The following is an 18,793-nucleotide window of genomic DNA, read 5'->3' as shown; positions in this document are numbered from 1 at the left end:
ATTCTTGCCTGGGAAATTCTATGGACAGAGGAGCCTGGTGGGCTATAGTCTATACGGTCACAAAGAGTCAGACACGACTGAGCACACACACGTGCCATTTACACAGGTTTCCTCTTCTGTTTTCCTGTCTTGTGCAGAGACTAGATAGCTGTTTAAAACAGTACTTACAAGCCTGTCTCATTCCCTAACTCCAAGAGAAGCATCCGTTCCTTTAACTGATTCAGTGAATCCCTTCCTCCAGGAGCCTCTGTAGAAAAAGGTTCTTCAAAGATCAGCCAGCGACTTGATCTAAACTGCCTCACTTGCCTGTGAAGCAAAGTCCCTGAAAACAGGCTTCTAAGAGCAACCTCCAGACTACTGACACCAAGTTCTTCCTTTCAGACCACAGCCGCTTAAGAACCTGCGTTGAAAATGCAAGCTGCATCTTCTCCAGTGGTCATTGTAACTCAGCCTGGAGTCGGAAGCGGTCCAGCACCTCAGAACTCCAACTGGCAGACGGGCTTGTGTGATTGTTTCAGCGACTGCGGTGTCTGTAAGTGCTGGGGAAACCTGTAACCAACTCAGAAGTGAATTTTAAGCTTGTTGTTGTCCAGTCGCTAAGTTGTATATAAATCTTTGTGACCCCATGGATTGTAGCATGCCAGGGTCGTCTGTCCTCCACAATTTCCCAGAGTTTACTCATATCTTTCCTTCATTTCTCCCTTAGGGTGTAATAGAAGTTCCCCTCTCATTCCAAGGTACCCTGCCTGTCAGGCAATGCTTTGCGAACAGAAAAATCCTGTACCGACTGTAGGTTCATTCTTCTTCACCCTTCAAAGGATAATCTTACTCCTAAAAAAAGTTCTGGAGTTAAGATAACTGTTAAAAAAAAAAAAAAGCCAATGATTTGAATAATGAACAGGCTTGGCCTAATTATTATAAATAGACCATACATTATATTAGAAGAGACGTTTAAAGTTTAACTTGATTAAAAAGAAAAAAGGCTGCTTTTGTTATACATCAATTAAACTCATTACAATTAGGCTGTGCCCCACACACAAGGGTTCATTTTCATCCATGGTTTCAGCATGAGCTCACATAAGCATTATTTTTATTTATACATTTAGGATTATTATACAGACAAGAATAAAGAATTCTGAAGGCAATTAACTGCTCAGTGGGTAAAATATCTCTAACTCTGCTTCATTTTCAGTTTTGTTTCATTTTATGAGATCTAAGTAAACCTGAGAGAAGAAAAGTTCGGGGTAAGATGTGCTTGTCAGAGAGGCCAAATGCTTAGTTCTCAACACCAAGCAAGAAATAAACAAACCTGCCTACAAAATAAAAAATGAAACAAATTTTACTCTGAGGTTTTTTGTTCATTTGTTTCTTTTTTTTACCTGTTTCAAATCTACCCAGTGTTCTGAGACAGGGAAGGAAAACCTATTAACCTTTCACTTGGCAGAGGAATTAAAATTTGGAATGGAGTTGATAATTACATTGAAAAGCATAGAGGGAAAGAATCACCTGGGACATGGAACCCCTGAGCTGGTTGATTTGCGCTTCTTGTCCTGCTGCATGACCCGGGCTGATGACTTGCACTTCTCAGGACGTTAGTTCAACATCTGCAAATCATAGTGACCATGAAACCACAATAATAAAACCTTCTAAAGAGGAATATTCTAATCCTCCAAACCCTAGTATTGTTACTTGAATAAGTGAATTACAAGTTCTAATATGAGCTTAAAACCTTCACATAGGATTTCTTAAATCAGAGATCTGATCAAACCATTCTCCCTTCTTAAAATATTTCAGAGGTTCCTCATGACTTCCGTGACCCCCTCTGAACACTCGTACTTCCAGATCATCCAGTCTCCACCCTGCCTTTGATCCAGCTTCATCCCCATTCTTCCCCATCCCTGGTTCCAGCCACGTTATGTGTAACCAGCCATTGCCAAGACAAACCAAGTTATCTACAGAGGCTCTTTCCCCTTTCCTCAATCTATAAAATTCCTAATCATCATTCCATATTCAGATCAAGCAACAGCATCTTCCCAGAGCACTGGAGGCCCCATTTCTGTGAGTGACACCTTGGGATCTTGAGTAGGTTCCTGTTGGAGAACTTTTCACATTATTTGACCTCACTCCTGGACTTCAGACAGAGGCATTGTGGGTAGTGAGGATAACCTCTGGAACAGGGCCAGGTTTCAGTACATGGAAGAAGGCAGTACTAGAGGGAATGAGGGGAAGCTGATGTGATGTCGAACAGAAGCAGTGAGGATGACCTTGGCAGCAGACTATGTGACAAAGGCCCCAGGGTTTGGAACTGCCATCCATGAACACACCCTAACTCTCAACCATGGTGGAGGGCAGAATGGAGTAATTCGTACCTCTGATTTCACGCATCCAGGTCTCTGCGGCACATTTTGCTTCACATGCCTTGCGTGTCAAGTTGCATCTGATATGAATGAATGCTGTCTGTGCGGAACAAGTGTCGCAATGAGGACCCTCTACAGGACTCGATACGGCATTCCGGTGAATCTTTTACAATATTGTATCATTCGAATATGCACCCACATTCAAAACAATTGTGATAAACATAGAGGCCATTTGATGGTACCTGTCAACTGAATGGGGGCTTCCCAGGTGGTGCTAGTGGTAAAGAAAGAGGCAGATGCAGGAGACGTAAGAGATGTGGGTTCGATCCCCGGGTGGGAAAGATCCCCTGGAGGAGGACACGGCAACCCACTCCAGTACTCTTGCCCGGAGAATCCCATGGACATAGGAGCCTGGCAGGCTACAGCCCACAGGGTCACAAAGAGTAGGACACAGCTGAAGCAACTTGGCAGGCCCACAGGCATCAACTAAATTTGGTTGGTAGGAGTTTCCTGGCATGTGCATTCTATTATTGTAGCAATAGATCCTCTGGTTATGTGACCTCCTTCTACATTTCTGTGAAAACCGTAGAAAACAAACAACTCTCATATTTGCAATGTATGTCATACAATGGAAGAGGATTGTTCAGGGCCATGCTTGTACTATGCCCCACATACATGACATGTTACATCACGGAAACCTTGCACCATCTCTGTAAAGTAAGTAGGTCTATCACACTTCACAGATGAGAAACGTTTTAACAGGTAGAATAACTCAGGCAAAGATATGCACTAGTCATAAAGGAGTCATTACTCAACTCAGCTTTTCATACCCGCACATTTCATTACACCATGCTAAGTCACTTCAGTCGCGTCGGACTCTCTGTAGCCCTGGGCACTGTAGCCCGCAAGGGCTCTGTCCATGGGACTCTGTCCATGGGACTCTCCAGGCAAGAATACTGGAGTGGGTTGCCATGCCCTCCTGCAGGGGATCTTCCTGACCCAAGGATCGAACCAGCGTCCCTTATGTTTCCTGCGTTGGCAGGCAGGTTCTTTAGCACTAATGCCACCTGGGATGCCCCCGTCATTACACCATAAGCTTCACTTTAGTGCTCTCCAGAAACAGAACCAAAAGGAGATAGAGATGATATGCATACAGATATATAAAGAGAGCAAGAAATTTTAAGGAATTGCCTCATAACATTGTGGGGACTGGTAAGTCCAAAAAGCAAGATAGGCTGACAGGCTGGGAAGAGTTGCAGAATCCAAAGGCAGCCTGCGGGCAGAATTCCTTCTAGTTCAGGGGAGATCGCTCTTTCTCTGTTCAGGCCTTCAACAATTAGGTGAGGCCCACCCACATTTTGGATGGTTACTTTAAGTCTACTGATTTAAGCGTTAATTTCATCTGAAACATTACCCTCACAGAAACATCCAGAATAGCATTTGACTGAATATGTGGGTACTATGGCCTAGCCAAGTTGGCACATAAAATTAATCATCACAGAACAAATAAATAGAATATTTAAGGAACTAATTTTACTCCATTGAAATTATTTTATTTTTTTGCTTAAAATGTTTGTTAGTTTTTTAATCATAAAAATATTTAATCATAAAAATATGTATAGGTAACATTATGACAAATTAAAACACAGAGATATATAAAATAAAAAATGAAAATCTAATTGCTTTATGCCCAATTCCACTATTCAGTGATAAATTTTATTAATATCAATAATTTGGTGTGCATCCTCCTATGAGGCTTTACCTCTTAGTGGTAAAGAATCTGCCTGCCAGTGCAGGAGACACAAGAGACACGAGTTTGATCCCTAGATAGGGAATATCCCTGGAGTAGGAAATGGAAACCCACTCTAGTAACCTTGCCTGGGAAATTCCATGGGCAGAGGAGCCTGATGGGCTATAGTCCATGGGGCCACAAAGAGTCAAACACGACTGAGCTCTGTCTCTGGGCTTTTGGTCTCCTCTAAGGCATATAAATAGATAAATAGATAGATAGATTAGATGAAGCTACAGCTATAGCTGTAGAGCTAGACATATGTGATTTGGGATTTACAGGGCTCTTTTATTTTGTTTCTATGTTTTAAATGAGTTCATACTATATTGTAACTTGGTTTTTTTTTCCACTTAATATATGGTAGACCCCCTTTATGTCCATAACATAGATTCTTTTTCATGTCTGTATAGTATTCCATCATATAGATTATTTACTTAATCACTTTCTTATTGATGAAAGCTTAAATAATGTTGCAGTTGTATATATATGATTTTGTACACACACTGGTATTTTTGTAGGATAGTGTACTGTTAATTGATTTGATTGATAGATCACAGGATATGCACATTCAAAATCTGAAAGGTACTACCTACTCACATACTTTTGCAATCTTTCCTTCTTTTCCCCCCATCTTCCCAAAGTAACCATCAATATGCTTCTGTCAATGTAGATTAGTTTTCATTTTCTACCATTTTATATAACAGAACTATATAGTGTGTGGGCTTCCCTGGTAGCTCAGCTGATAAAGAATCCGCCTACAGTGCAAGAGATCCCAGTTCAATTCCTGGGTCAGGAAGATCAGCTGAAGGGATAAGCTACCCACTCCAGTATTCTTGGGCTTTTCTGGTGGCTCATCTGGTAAAGAATCCGCCTGCAATGCAGAAGACTTGGATTCAGTCCCTGGGTTCGGAAGATCCCCTGGAGAAGGAAACAGCTACCCACTCCAGTATCCTGGCCTGGAGAATTCCGTGGACTGTGTAGACCATGGGGTTGTGAAGAGCTGGACACGACTGAATGACTTTCACTTTTCACCGTACCGTGTGTACTACTTTATGCAGCTTCTTTCACTCACTATGATTTTTTGAGGATTCATCAAGTTGTTGTGTACACTTAAAATGTGTTAAGAAGGCAGATCTCATGTTAAGTATTTTTAACCTCCCAAAAAATTAGGAAAAAACAAAGAAAATATTTGAATGGCAAATAAGTACATAAAAAGAGGTTCAACATCATCAGTCACTAGAGAAATGCAAATGAAAACCATAGTGAGATACCGCCATACACCTATTGGGACAGCTAAAATAAACAGACTAACTCACACCAAGTGTTAGCTTATACGGAGGAAGTGAAACCCTCATGTACTGATGGTTGGAGTGTAAAATAGTTTCTTAAAAAGTTAAACATACATCTACTTTTTGGCCCAGCCATTCTGCTCCTAGATATCTACCCTGCAAAAATATATATCTGTATCAAGTCTTGTACACAAATGTTTAGAGTAGTTTTGCTTGCAATAGCCAAAAACTAAAAAAACAACCCAGCAGGTGAATGAATAAACAAATTGTAGTCCATCCATGTAATAGTATACTACTCAACAACAAAAAGGAATGAACTATTGATACAATTTGGATGAATCTCAAGATAAATATAATATTAAGTTGTGGGTAAAAATTTCAGGATCATCACTGAAAGGATAAAAATTAGTTGTGGGACATCTGAAAGTACTAAAAGGGGACTTCGCTGATGGTCCAGTGGTTAAGACTTACTTTCCAACGTAGGATGAGGCCTTCGATCCCTGCTCAAGGAACCAAGATCCCACATGTCTCAAGGCCAAAGAAACAAAACATGAAACAGAAGCGATAACGTAACAAATTCAATAAAGGCTTTAAAAACAGTCCCCATCAAAAAAAAAAAAATCTTAAAAAAAATAAATAACTACTAAAGGGAACAAAGGGCTTCCCTCGTGGCTCAGAAGGTAAAGAAACTGTCTGCAATGCAGGAGACCTGGGTTCAATCCCTGGGCTGGAAAGATTCCCTGGAGGAGGGCATGGCAACCCACTCCAGTATTCTTGCCTGGAGAATCCCCATGGACAGAGGAGCCTGGAAGGCTACAGTCCATGGGGTCGCAAAGAGCCTGACACGACTGAGTGACTAAGCATAGCACAGCAAAGGAAACAAAAGGAACCAGGAAAGGTCTATTCAGCCAAAAAAAAAAAAAGTAGGAAAAATTAACATTTGATGAATAGGAAACATAAAACAATTTGCCTATCTCATTGGTGGGAATGATTTAGATGTCTCTGCTGTGCTAAAATGTCTTTACCTCTTATTATTTCTCTTAGAGCTTTTGTGGTGAGTCCTTGGGAGCCTGCCCTCTTATGTGATGGGTATAGCTCCCCACTTATCTCACCCCTCTTCTTCCCTGGGGCCCCGAAGCCCACATGAGGGCTGTCTGTTAAACGGCTCTGCGCTGTGTCCCAGGCAAGGCCACAGCTGGCAGTTCTGGGCTGGCCCAGCCACTCAAGCTGGCTTCAGTTAACCTCCCATCTTTCATTCCCCAGCCTATTCCTTCCTCCTTTCTGACCTCACAGGTTTTGGTTTGGGGTTTATCTAATGCAGTGCCCCTGACCATGTTAAGTTTCATGTTCTTGAGTTCTGTTTTACTTTCTCCATCAACATAATCCCATCTGCTTCATTTTTTTTTCAAAAATTTCTGAAGATTTTTGGCTTAGCCCTATTTTCTAGTGCAGCTTGAATATTATTTAACAAAGCTCTGCAAGCACATAGTTGTTAAAATTATCTAATTTACAAGGTTTGTTGAGAAAAATAATAGTCCCCAAACTTCTATTCCCTATTTCCTCTTTCCCAGAGCTGTTTACCTCCATATCTCCAAATTGTAGACTTGTATTGTTACCTTTTGACTGTTCAGTTGGGGGCGTTGTCTATGGGCCTCCCATTGTGGAAGATGAGAATTTAGTTCTGTTTTCTCCCCTTTCTGCACCACGGACATGCACCCTACCCCTACCCCACTCCCTCCAATATGTGAAGTGAAAGTCGCTCAGTCTTGTCCAACTCTTTGCAACCCCATGGACTATACAGCCTATGGAATTCTCTAGGCCAGAATATTGGAGTAGGTAGCATTTCCCTTCTCCAGGGGATCTTCCCAATCCAGGGATCGAACCCAGGTCTCCCACATTGTAGGCGGATTCTTTACCAGCTGAGCCACAAGGGAAGCCCCCCTCCAATATGATTATATATAATTTTGGCTAAGTCCAAATTTAGCATTTACATTATGACACCTATATTTGCTCTTCAGAGCTGAGTTGAATTGTGTAATGAACAATGATTGTCTTTTCTACTAAACTTAGTTTTTCCTACTATTAATAACTCTTGACTTTTTCACTAGGAGTTTTCCATTTACTTAGAAGTAATCCAATCCCAAACTCTTTCCAGTGTTCTAAATCTCTTCCCTAAACATCAGACAGACATTCTATCATCTTCATCTTCTTGATGAAATCACTCTGTGACCCTGCCATCTCTATCGTCATGACCTGGGGATTCCTTTAACCAGTTCCGCATGTTAGGCTCTGGTTTCTCATACCCCACATCTTCTTCTTTGTTAGTTTGCTTCTTCATTCTGGTGGGGGCACCCTCTAGGAGCTTCCTGATACAGGGAAAGGGTATAGGAGAAAAGAATTTTGAGATTTTACTTTCTGAAACTGTTTACCTTCCTTTGATAGTTCGTTGGATATTTTTTTTTTCAACCTTTTACCTCTCTTTAATCTTGTACCTCTTTTGCCTCATGGACTCTTTTTCCTTTTTAAATTTTATGTATTTACTTTTTGGGGGGCTGTGTTGGGTCTTTGTTCCTGTGAAGGCTTTTCTCTAGTTGCAGTACATGGGGGCTGTGTAGTGCGTGGGCTTCTCATTGCAGTAGCTTCTCTTGTTGCAGAGCACGGGCTCTAGACAGCATGGACTTCAGTAGTTGCGGCTCCTGGGGTCCAGAGTGTGGGCTCGATAGTTGTGGTACAGGGGCTCAGTTGCTGTGGGATCTTCCCAGACCAGGGATCCAACCTGGGTCTTCTGCATTGGCAGGCGGATTCTTTACCACTGAGCCACCAGGGAAGCCCCTGGTTGGATATCTTCCATTCTATATATGTTACAAAGTACAGGAAAACATTTGATGTGATAAAAAGAGACAGGAGTTATGTGGAGAAATCAACTAAAATCAACTAACATTTTCCTGAATGTATCCATCCAAACTTCAAATTCGAAGGATCAGCACCTTCTGCTTCTCTTCAAAATGTCTTGAAAACCCACAAGCCTTTATTTCCACATAGGTGGGTTTTTACATTCTGTTTCTTTTCTGTTTTCCAACAGGGATCCATTTGTGACGACTTCATGGTGACCCATTGCTGTCCTCTGTGCTCTCTTTGCCAAATCAAGAGAGACATCAACAGAAGGAGAGCCAATCGCACTTTCTAAAAAAAGAATCAATGGTAAGTCCCAGAATCTGTGAATGTTTAGGAATGTAATTAAGGGCTTTGTAAACGAAGTATTATTTTGAACAATAATTCAATAATAGCAATTCTTTAAGTCTTTCAAATGTTATCTTAATATAAAGATAGATTTTGATTTCTTCTTATGAAGAAGATAGCTGTACTGGCTTGTTCAAGCTACTATAACAAAATAGCCTGAACAGGTTAAACATCAGGAACTTATGTCTCACAGTTCTAGAGAGAGAATATGTTTTGGTCTTTCTTATTAGGATAGTAATCCCATCACAGGGACCTCATCTAAACCTTGGGGACTTCATGATCTCATCTAAACCTATTACCTCCCAAAGGCTCCATCTCCTAATACCATCACATTGCGGGTTGGGGTTTCAATATCCCAGTTTGGGGAGCGGGACACAAACATTCAATTCATAACTCTGTATTTTGAAACTGTATTTTTATAAATAAAGGGATGACTTTTCTAGACTTCTCAGAATTCTGGTGGTCTATTAATAAAAACACCAATTGCAAAAGCATGTATATATATAATACAAGAGTGTGGTGAGAAAACACGCTCCCTCCTAATACAAACTGACAAAAGAAACTGGTAAGTAATTATGAAGTAGTACAGCAAGTGAAAACTATGTTACGTAATATTTGGATTGATTGTGGCATGAAGCATATCAATACTTGAGGTGAGGTTAAACAGAAAAGTCCTATTGGAGACGGTGGAATTTGAAAGAGGTGAAATACTGTATAGAATACTTGGAAACATTATGTAGAATGGCATCATCTGAAATTCAATCAAGTCATTTTTCAACTCACTCTTTCAAGATTCTCAGAATTAGCTACTGAGGATGTAGTAAAGTAGAAATCAACATGATTTGGACAATCTTCTATAGAACATATCTTGAGTATGGGAAGAAAACATTAATTTTCCCATTCTTTGCAAAAATACCACTTCCTTTCTCAAGTGAATGAGAACTCTGTATAGGTTAACAAACATAACTCTTGGAAGGTACATTTTTAAATAGTCATATATTTAGCAAATAATGTCTCAAGTACCTAGTCCTGCACGGTACTTGATTTGGGGGAACAAAAGGAGATAAGTTGGTCTTCTTGTCCTTTGAGACTTTATACTCCAAAAAACGGCGTTGATAAAATGCAAACTTTGACCAGTGCCTTTAGTCAGAGTGCTATTTTATGCTCAGAGGAAGAAAAGATGATATTCTGTGAGATGTACAAGTGAAAGTTTCTTGAAAGAAGTGGTTTTTTGATTCTGAAGAGGAAGTGAGCATCAGGGTCTCAAGAGGAAATAGGTGGCACTCAAGCTGTGGGAATAGAAGGATTTAATGAAACCACCTGCAGAGTGGGCAGGAGGCACAGGGACTTTCAGGGTGGGTGGGAGGAGACAGGAGAGGGAACCAGACCTCCCCTGGGCCTCTGGAGGAGGGGAGGGAGCAGTGACTAGAACCCCAAAAGAGAAACCTGTATGGTGGCTGCCCTGAGAGGACCTGAGCAGCCCGGAGCAACCCTACAGGAAGAGTCAGCAGGGAAGGTGCCCTGACCTCACATTCTGACGTCCTTCTGGGCTTCCCATTGGCTGAACCCACCAGGAAGGCAGAGACAGGGATGGTATTGCTGGGGTACACAGGTCAGCCTCCCAGAGCACAGGGCAGGGTGGACAGGGGTAGAAATAGATCAGATGGGACCAACAGAAGATTTCTGACTCAGGATGGGATTTTAATGAATAGAAAAGGGTGTTGCCTCTCAACAGCAACATGAGTGAAACATGAGTGCTGTGCTGTGATAAGGCGCTTCTGTCTGATTCTTTGTGACCGTATAGACCGTAGCCCACCAGGCTCCTTTGCCATGGGATTCCCCCAGCAAGAATACTGAAGTGGGTTGCCATGCTCTCCTCCAGGGTATCTTCCCAACCCAGGGATTAAACCTACGTCTCCTATGGCTACTGCACTGCAGATGGATGCTTTCTGGTTGAGCCACCAGGGAAGCCCAATGAAACTACAGAGGCAAAAAGAGGAAAAAAACATATTTATGAGTTTAGATTCCTCTTGGCAGGAACATAAAAGGGGGAAAATAATGAGAAATGAAATATTTTACTGCAGTGTCATGAATACTAGGCTAATGATCTGGGCTTTCATTTGGTAAGCACTGGGGAGTTATTTGGGGGCTTCCCAGGTGACCCTAGTGATAAAGAATCTTCCCACCAACGCAGGAGACATGAGAAATGGCAACCCACTCCAGTGTTCTTGCCTAGAGAATCCCAGGGACGGGGGAGCCTGGTGGGCTGCCGTCTATGGGGTTGCACAGAGTCGGACACGACTGAAGTGACTTAGCATAAAGCAACTTAGCATGCAGGCAGGGGAATTATTTTAGGTTGTAAGTAAAGGAGTAACATAGGTAGAGTTATGTTTTAGAAAAATTAACCTGGTAATGCTATGTACACAGACTGGACGGGGTAAGGTCAGAAGCAAAGAGGTGTTATTTCAACACTGCTTAAATGAACTTATGAGACAATTTGGATAAAATATTAAGAGCTACCCACACATACATAAATCCTGGCACCTGAGCTTTTTTTTTTTCCTTCAAGGAAATTATTTCTCTGAATTTTTAAGCTGGTTTGCTGTAAAAATATCTTGGTGGTCCTGACTCTTGCTCATCAGCTTGGACCCTACGTTATTCATTGACAATAAAACTTTAGATCTCCAAATATCTGTAATGGGAGAATCAAAAGATAAAGATCAATGAATAATGTGATTTATGTTAAAAACAGACTGAGGCAAAGAGGTACAAGAACCAACTAAAAAGGGAGAATAGACAAATTTCCCAGAGGTACAGAATTTTAAATAATTAATGAAGGTATGCCTCCCCGTAAGGAAAGAAAGCTTTATTTCCCACCTCTTAAGTATGGGTTTGCATAGTGACTTTCAAAGTGTACAGTATAAAAGGGGGCGGGACGAGTATAACCTTGGAAGACTACCAGGTGGAAAATCCTGACAAAATTACTTTAGCCAGTTATCCTCATTGGTGGTATCCTGTTGATAGCACGCACTCCTGAAATGATGCGATGAAACTGGTGCTTTACCTCTGTGGTCTTCCTCTCAACACCCCACAACTCCAGTCTAACCATCAGAAAAACATTAGACAAAAAAACTGAGGCCCAACAAAAAAAAGAAAAAAAAACCAACAAGAACAACAACAAAAAAAACTGAGGCCCATTCTGCAAAATACAAAAATTAAGGCAATTCTCCTCAAAACTGTCAAGGTCATCAGAAATAAGAAAGGTCCAGTCACGGTTTAGAGGAGCCTAAAGAAACATAATGAGTAAAGGTAACATGCTATCTGAATGGAATCTTGGAACAGCAAAGGGACATTATGTAAAAACTGAGCAATCTGAATAAAGAACAGGCTTTGATTAATAATCTATCAACATTGGTTCATTAGTTGTGATACACCTACCATAGTAAGATGCTAGCCAGTAAGGAAACTGGTGCAGGTATATGGGAACTCTCTTGCAACTTTTCTATAAATCTAAAATGATTCTAAAATTAAATCTTTATTAAAAATTAAAAAGTAGACTGAGAAAATTTAACCATATTTTTTGTGTGTCCCTCGTAGGTGAAGAGCTCCCTTTCTCCCCTTTCTTCTGTGGTCCCTCCTGACCCAGTGAAGAGCTCTTACTGAAGCAACTAAAATCAACACCTCTTCAGCTTTTCCACTTTCTGCAACTGAAATATAATTGATATTTTTAATCACAATTAGTGGGGTTAAAAAAAACTGAATTTTTATTTCAAAGGAGTGTTATCCCTTAGTTTTGCTAAATGGTCCAGCGTAGTTTCTCCTTGCTATTAAGTTTTCCAGCTTATAAATTCTGTATTACATTTTAAAATATAAACAAATAAAAGATTTTACATGATTCTTTACGGTTCTTTGCTCTCAATAAAATGTCTTCATGTCATCAGTCAATTCCAAGGGTCAATATCATAATTTTGTCCTTGTAGTTTGTTTTCCTAACAGGAGATTTTGGTCCACAGCAATTCAGCTCTCTTTCATGTAAGAAGTTTAAGAGAGAGAGACAAAGACTACAGGCAACTATTCTAAGAAAGTGGTCCCCAACCATTTTGAACCAGGGACCGGTTCCATGGAAGACAATTTTGCCATGAAAGAGGGCGGGGGACAGGGGTGGGGTGCAGTGGGGTGGGTGGAGGAGAGAGAGGGAAGGATGATTCGAGCACATTACTCGTATTGTGCACTTTATTTCTATTATTATTACATCAGCTTCACCTCAGATCATCAGGCATTACATTCCAGAGGCTGGGGACCCCTGTTCTAAGACACTTACAGCACATTTAACCAACGCTTTCCCTCCTTTTTGTGTTACCTACAAGCATTATTCGGAGAAGGCAATGGCACCCCACTCCAGTACTCTTGCCTGGAAAATCCCATGGATGGAGGGCCTGGTGGGCTGTAGTCTGACAAAGCAACAGTGTACTAGGCTCTGCTTCCCAACCGCATACTTGATGGTTTCATTGTTGTGTCATTAATTTTATCTTTTGCATATGAGGTATCAAAGCAAGTAATAAAAATTCAATTGTCAAATTCAATATGATTCAATTTTGGTTAAAAACTGATAGATAAATGTGTGAAGTCATCATTTCTTTTTTTCCCATTTCTCATCCTGTTTATCCTCTGCAACATTTTGCCCTGCTGAAAATCTCACTTCCTAATTTCCTTTCTTTCTCCCCCTACACTTGTGAGTCCATTTCATTTGTTGGGGGTGGAGGGTCAGGGAAGGCAATCTTCAGACTAGTAGAAATATCTATTAGTAGAAACATCTACTGTAAGTAAATATTTCACTATCAGGATGTTGTGAGATTTCAGTGAGAAAAAATGTAAAACCACCTGGAACTTAATAGGCACTCAAACTTGAGTCCTTTGCCCCCTTTTTTCACTTGCCTTATAGATGTAGGTGTTTTGCAAGGTTCTATCCTGGGGCAGGAGGAGAAGGGGACGACAGAGGATGAGATGGACTGACTCGATGGACGTGAGTCTGAGTGAACTCAGGGAGTTGGTGATGGACAGGGAGGCCTGGCGTGCTGCGATTCATGGGGTCGCAAAGAGTCGGACACAACTGAGCGACTGATCTGATCTGATCTGGTCCTGGGTCCATTCCTTTGACACCTCCTAGTCTTCTCGGAATCATCTACTCTCACAGCTTCAAATGCCTCCTACACACCAAGGAGGACTGTATTTCTAGTTCTTCTCTTACTATGGGTCTTCAGAATGTCTCTTCCACTGTCTACAAAACAACTGCTTCTTGGTGTCCCCTACCCATTCTCTACCCAACAGGTCAAACGATTTCACTACCCAGGTTTTCAAGGTAAGAAATCTAGATATTGGTGAAACCTAAATTGTCTCATCACACCCTTCTCCTTTCCCCTCACATCTACTCAGACATCAACTTCTGTCACTTAAACTCCACCTGATAACCCTAGTGGATGATCTTGTTTGTTCCTGTATCTGCAGTGCCTAGAAAAACGCCTGACACCTAGTAGATACATGCGCAAATCGCTTTGGCCACCTGATACCAAGAACTGACTCACTGGAAAAGACCCTGATGCTGGGAAAGACTGAGGCAGAGGAGAAGGGACAACAGAGGATGAGATGGTTGGATGGCATCACTGACTCAATGGACATGAGTTTGAGCAGCCTCCAGGAGTTGGTGATGGACAGGGAAGCCTGGCCTGCTGCAGTCCATGGGGCCACAGAGTTGGACACAACTGAGCATCTGAACTGAAGAGATCGTTTATTGAATGAATTAATCTGTCCTCTCCTCTTTGTCTCCACTGCCAAGAATGTAGTCCAAGCCCATATTACGTCTCTTGAGAATCATGTTTATAGCTCCTGAATTAGTTTCTCGGCCTCTAGTAACTCCAGCTCCCATTGCTTTCTCCCCAGTCCATCCTGTACACTGCTTGCCATGAAAAAATTGTAAACATCCTAAAAAAATTTCCCTGATCCTTCATGATGTAACCTCAATCCACCTCTTTAGCCTATTCTCCCACCATCACCATGTTTTCACACTCCAAATTTCCTGTTTTCCCTACTTCGAACACACATACTTATTTCAAATTTCCAATTCCAAATGCTCTTTGTTTATATATATATATATACTTATATATATATACAAGCAATTGAATGTTTAAAATATATCTATCTGGTTGTGCTGGGTCTCAGTTTCAGCACTCGGGATCTTCACTGCAGCATATAGGATCTATCGTTGCACTGTGTAGGCTTCTCTAGCTGTGGCACCGGGCTCAGTAGCTGCAGCGTGTAGGCTCAGTTGCCCCACGACACACGGGATCTTAGTTCCTGAACCAGGAATCAAACCTGCAACCCCGCATTGTAAGGCAGATTCGTAACCACTGGACCACCAGCAAAGTCCTGAAAGCAACTGACTTTTGTATATTAACCTCATATCCTGCAACTTTGCTATTTAACTCCTTATTAGTTGCAAGAATTTTTTCTTCTGGTTCCTTGAGATTTTCTACATAGATAATCATGTCAACTGTGAACAGAGATAGTTTTATTTCTTTCTTCCCAGTTCAGTTCAGTTCAGTCGCTCAGTCATGTCCAACTCTTTGCAACCCCATGGACTGCAGCACGCCAAGCTTCCTTGTCCATCACCAACTCCCAGAGCTTGCTCAAATTCATGTCCATCAAGTTGGTGATGCCATCCAACCATCTCATCCTATGTTGTCCCCTTCTCCTCCTGCCTTCAATCTTTCCCAGCATCAGGGTCTTTTCCAAGGAGTCACTTCTATGCATCAGATGGTCAAAGTATTGGAGTTTCAGCTTCAGCATCAGTCCTTCCAATGAATATTCAGGACTGATTTCCTTTAGGATTGACTGGTTTGATCTCCTTGCAGTCCAAAGGACTCTCAAGAGTTTTCTCCAACACCACAGTTCAAAAGCATTAATTCTTCGGCACTTTCTTTATGGTCCAAATCTCACATCCATATATGACTACTGGAAAAACCATAGCTTTGACTATACGGACATTTGTCAGCAAAGTAACGTCTCCATTTTTTAATATGCTGTCTGGGTTGGTCATAGCTTTTCTTGCAAGGAGCAAACGTCTTTAATTTCACGGCTGCAGTCACCATCTGCAGCCAATCTGTATTTAAGGTTAACTTTCTTTTCTGGTCTTACGGCATCATCCAGGACTTACAATACAATGTTCAATAAGAGTGGTGAGGGAATTCCCTGGCAGTCCAGTAGTTAGGACTCTGTGCTTTCGGTGCCAAGGGTGCAGGTTGAATTACTGGTGAGGGATTCCACAAGCCCCCAGGCATGGCCAAAAAAATTGGAGTGGTGAGAGTGGACAGCTTTGCCTTATTCCTGATCTTAGGGGGAAAGAATCTAGCAATCTAGTTTCTCACCATTATGATGTTAGCTATAAGGTTTTTGTACATATTCTTTATTGAGGAAATTCCTCTGTATTCCCAGTTTTTTGAAATTTTTTTTATCATGAATAGGTGTTTGGTTTTATAAAAATGCTTTTTCTGTACTTATTGATATGATCAAAGAACTTTTCTTCTATAGCTTATAGATGTGATGAAATATATTAATTGATTTTTTAATGTTGAACAATTTATATACCTAGAATAAATCCCACTTGGTCATGGCATATAATTCTTTTTATGTATTGCTGGATCTGACTCACTAATATTTTGTTAAGAATTTTTGCATCTATATTCATGATAGATACAGAACTGCAGTTTTCCTTTCTTGTAATATCTTTATCTGGCTTTGGTGGAAGGATGATGCTTGCCTTAAAAAAAAAAAATGAATGAAGAAGTGTTCTGTATGCTTCTGTTTTCTGAGATTGTAGAGAATTGGTATGATTTCTTCCTTAAATGTTTGATAAAATTCAGTAGTGAACTCATCTGGGCCCAGTGCTTTCCGGTATGGAAGGTTATTAATTTTAAAAATTTAACAGTTATAGGCCTATTCAGATTATTTCTTGTGAGAATTGGTAGATATCGCTCATAGAATTGGTCCATATCATCTAAGTTATCAAATTTATCAGCATAGAGCTATTTATAATGGTCCTTAATTATTCCTCTAATCTTCATAGGATCTGTAGTTATGACCCCCTTTATTTCTTTTTTTTAATTTTTTTAATTTTTTAAGTTTTTTCTTTTTTTTTAAATTTTATTTTATTTTTAAACTTTCCCCTTTATTTCTGATATTAGTAATTTGTGCCTTCTCTTTTTATCTTAGTCTGGCTAGAGTTAACCATTTTATTCATGTTTTCAAAGAAACAGGTTTTGATTTCATTGATTTTCTCTTATTAACTTCCTGTTTTCAAGTTTCACTGATTTACACTCTACTCTGATTTTTATTATTTCATCCCTTCTGCTTACTTTGGATTTAATTTTCTTTTTTTCTAGTTTCCTCTTGTGGAAGCTTATTGATTTTAGATCTGTCTTCTTTCCTAACACATGCACTGCATCCCACAAATTTTGATAAGTTGTATTTTCATTTAGTTCAAAATATTTTCTTCTTGAGATTTCTTCTTTAATCTGCATGTTATTTAGAAGTATGTTGTTTAATCTTCAAGTTTTGGGGAAATTTCCAGCTATGTTTCTGTTATTTTCAGTTTCATTTCATTGTGGTCAGAGAGCATAAAATTTTATTTCTGTTCTTTTTAACTTGGTAAGGTGTGTTTTCTGACCCAGGGTATGGTCTACTCTGGTGAATGTTCTATGTGAACTCGAGTGTACTGTTGTTGGATGTCGTTTAGAAATATCAGATTAGATCCAGTTGACTGATGGTGCTGTTGAGTTCAACTATGTACTTAGTAACTTTCTGCCTGCTCAACTGTCCACTGCTGAGAGAATGGTGCTGACATTTTCAAGTATAGTGGATTCATCTATTTCTTTTTGCAGTTTTATCACTTTTTGCCTCACATTTTTTGTTGTTGATGCTCTGGTTTTAATTAAAAATACTGTGATTCCATTTTCTCCATCCTTTCTTAGTGTACCAATTATATACATTCCTAAAATTTTATAGTTCTGAAATTTCAATCTCTCTGATTACACTACCCATCTGTCCTTGACATGTTGTCTAAAGTTAAAAAAAAAAATTTTGTTGTTTAGTTGCTAAGTTGTGTCACAAGTAGGCTAACAGGGACTGAAATTATGCAGCTGGCTTTTCCCCAGGTCAGATAAGGCCTTGGTAGAGTAATTTCCTTCAGAGGGCAGGCCTTTGTCATGGAAAATGATCTGGAAGTATTTCAAAATAGTTGCTTTCTCCTCCCCTGAAACACAAGAGGATCCCTCATCTTAATCATGAGAACTTCCTGGAGTGCCAGGGGGTTTTAACTGTCCTGCCAATCCAAACTTATTGCTATTGTTTCAACCCCATGGGCTGCAGCCCACCAGACTCCTCTGTCCATGGGATTTCCCAGGCAAGAATACTGGAGTGGGTTGCCATTTCCCTCTCCAGGGGATCTTCCCAAAGCAGGGATGTAACCCACATCCCCTGCATTGCAGGCATTCTTTACCACTGAGCCACCACAGAAGTCCTAGTCCACAGTTAGCCTCCAGTAATTTGTCAGTTACCATTTCACTAGTCACCAGTTACTGGCCCACGCTGGTCTGCTCCTGGTAAGCTGACCTCTACTGTGACTCTTTATTTCTCCAGTTTTGGGAGTGGTGGTGTGCCCTGTGACCTCAATTCTCTGGTGGATCTAAGAAAAGGAATTGATTTTTTTCCACCTGTTAAGCCTTTTCTTGTTGTGAGGATGGAGTGACTACTTGAGCTCCTTACATGTTTGAGTTGAAACTGGTAGTTGCCTACAGACTCTTTTTTAAAAGTCCTTCCCCATTTTCTATATGAACGGAGGCTGGAATGATTCTGAGGAGTCTTTGCTGACCCTTCTCTGCTAAATAAAAAATTCTCCACTGTGTGCTCTCAGACTTGGTACAAGTATTTCATATGCTGACTCTTGGCTCTGTGACTGTGAATACCTAGGGAAGAGGCTTTTTGGCTTTTCTTTTCATTTCTTGCAAATGGGATAAATAATTGTCTGCTTAAGTGAAAGGGAAAAGGAACAAAACACTATTCACTAA

The 18,793-nt window shown here is 40.6% G+C and overlaps 1 protein-coding gene across 1 annotated transcript in view; it reads left to right on the top strand.

Annotated features, from left to right (window-relative positions):
• Positions 1-12,620, top strand: part of LOC113894461 (placenta-specific gene 8 protein) — a 34,854-nt gene extending 22,234 nt beyond the window's left edge. The window contains exons 2-5 of the mRNA XM_027544915.1: positions 382-532; positions 2,390-2,514; positions 8,518-8,636; positions 12,273-12,620. Of these exons, the coding sequence (XP_027400716.1) occupies positions 412-532; positions 2,390-2,514; positions 8,518-8,622 (351 nt within the window). The 5' untranslated portion in view covers positions 382-411 and the 3' untranslated portion in view covers positions 8,623-8,636; positions 12,273-12,620. The remainder of the gene's footprint in view (positions 1-381; positions 533-2,389; positions 2,515-8,517; positions 8,637-12,272) is intronic.
• Positions 12,621-18,793: the final 6,173 nt, after the last annotated feature.

This window comes from Bos indicus x Bos taurus, chromosome 6 (assembly GCF_003369695.1).
Source record: "Bos indicus x Bos taurus breed Angus x Brahman F1 hybrid chromosome 6, Bos_hybrid_MaternalHap_v2.0, whole genome shotgun sequence".
In the NCBI taxonomy this organism is placed as follows: domain Eukaryota; kingdom Metazoa; phylum Chordata; class Mammalia; order Artiodactyla; family Bovidae; genus Bos; species Bos indicus x Bos taurus.
This window is presented reverse-complemented; position numbering and strand designations above follow the sequence as displayed.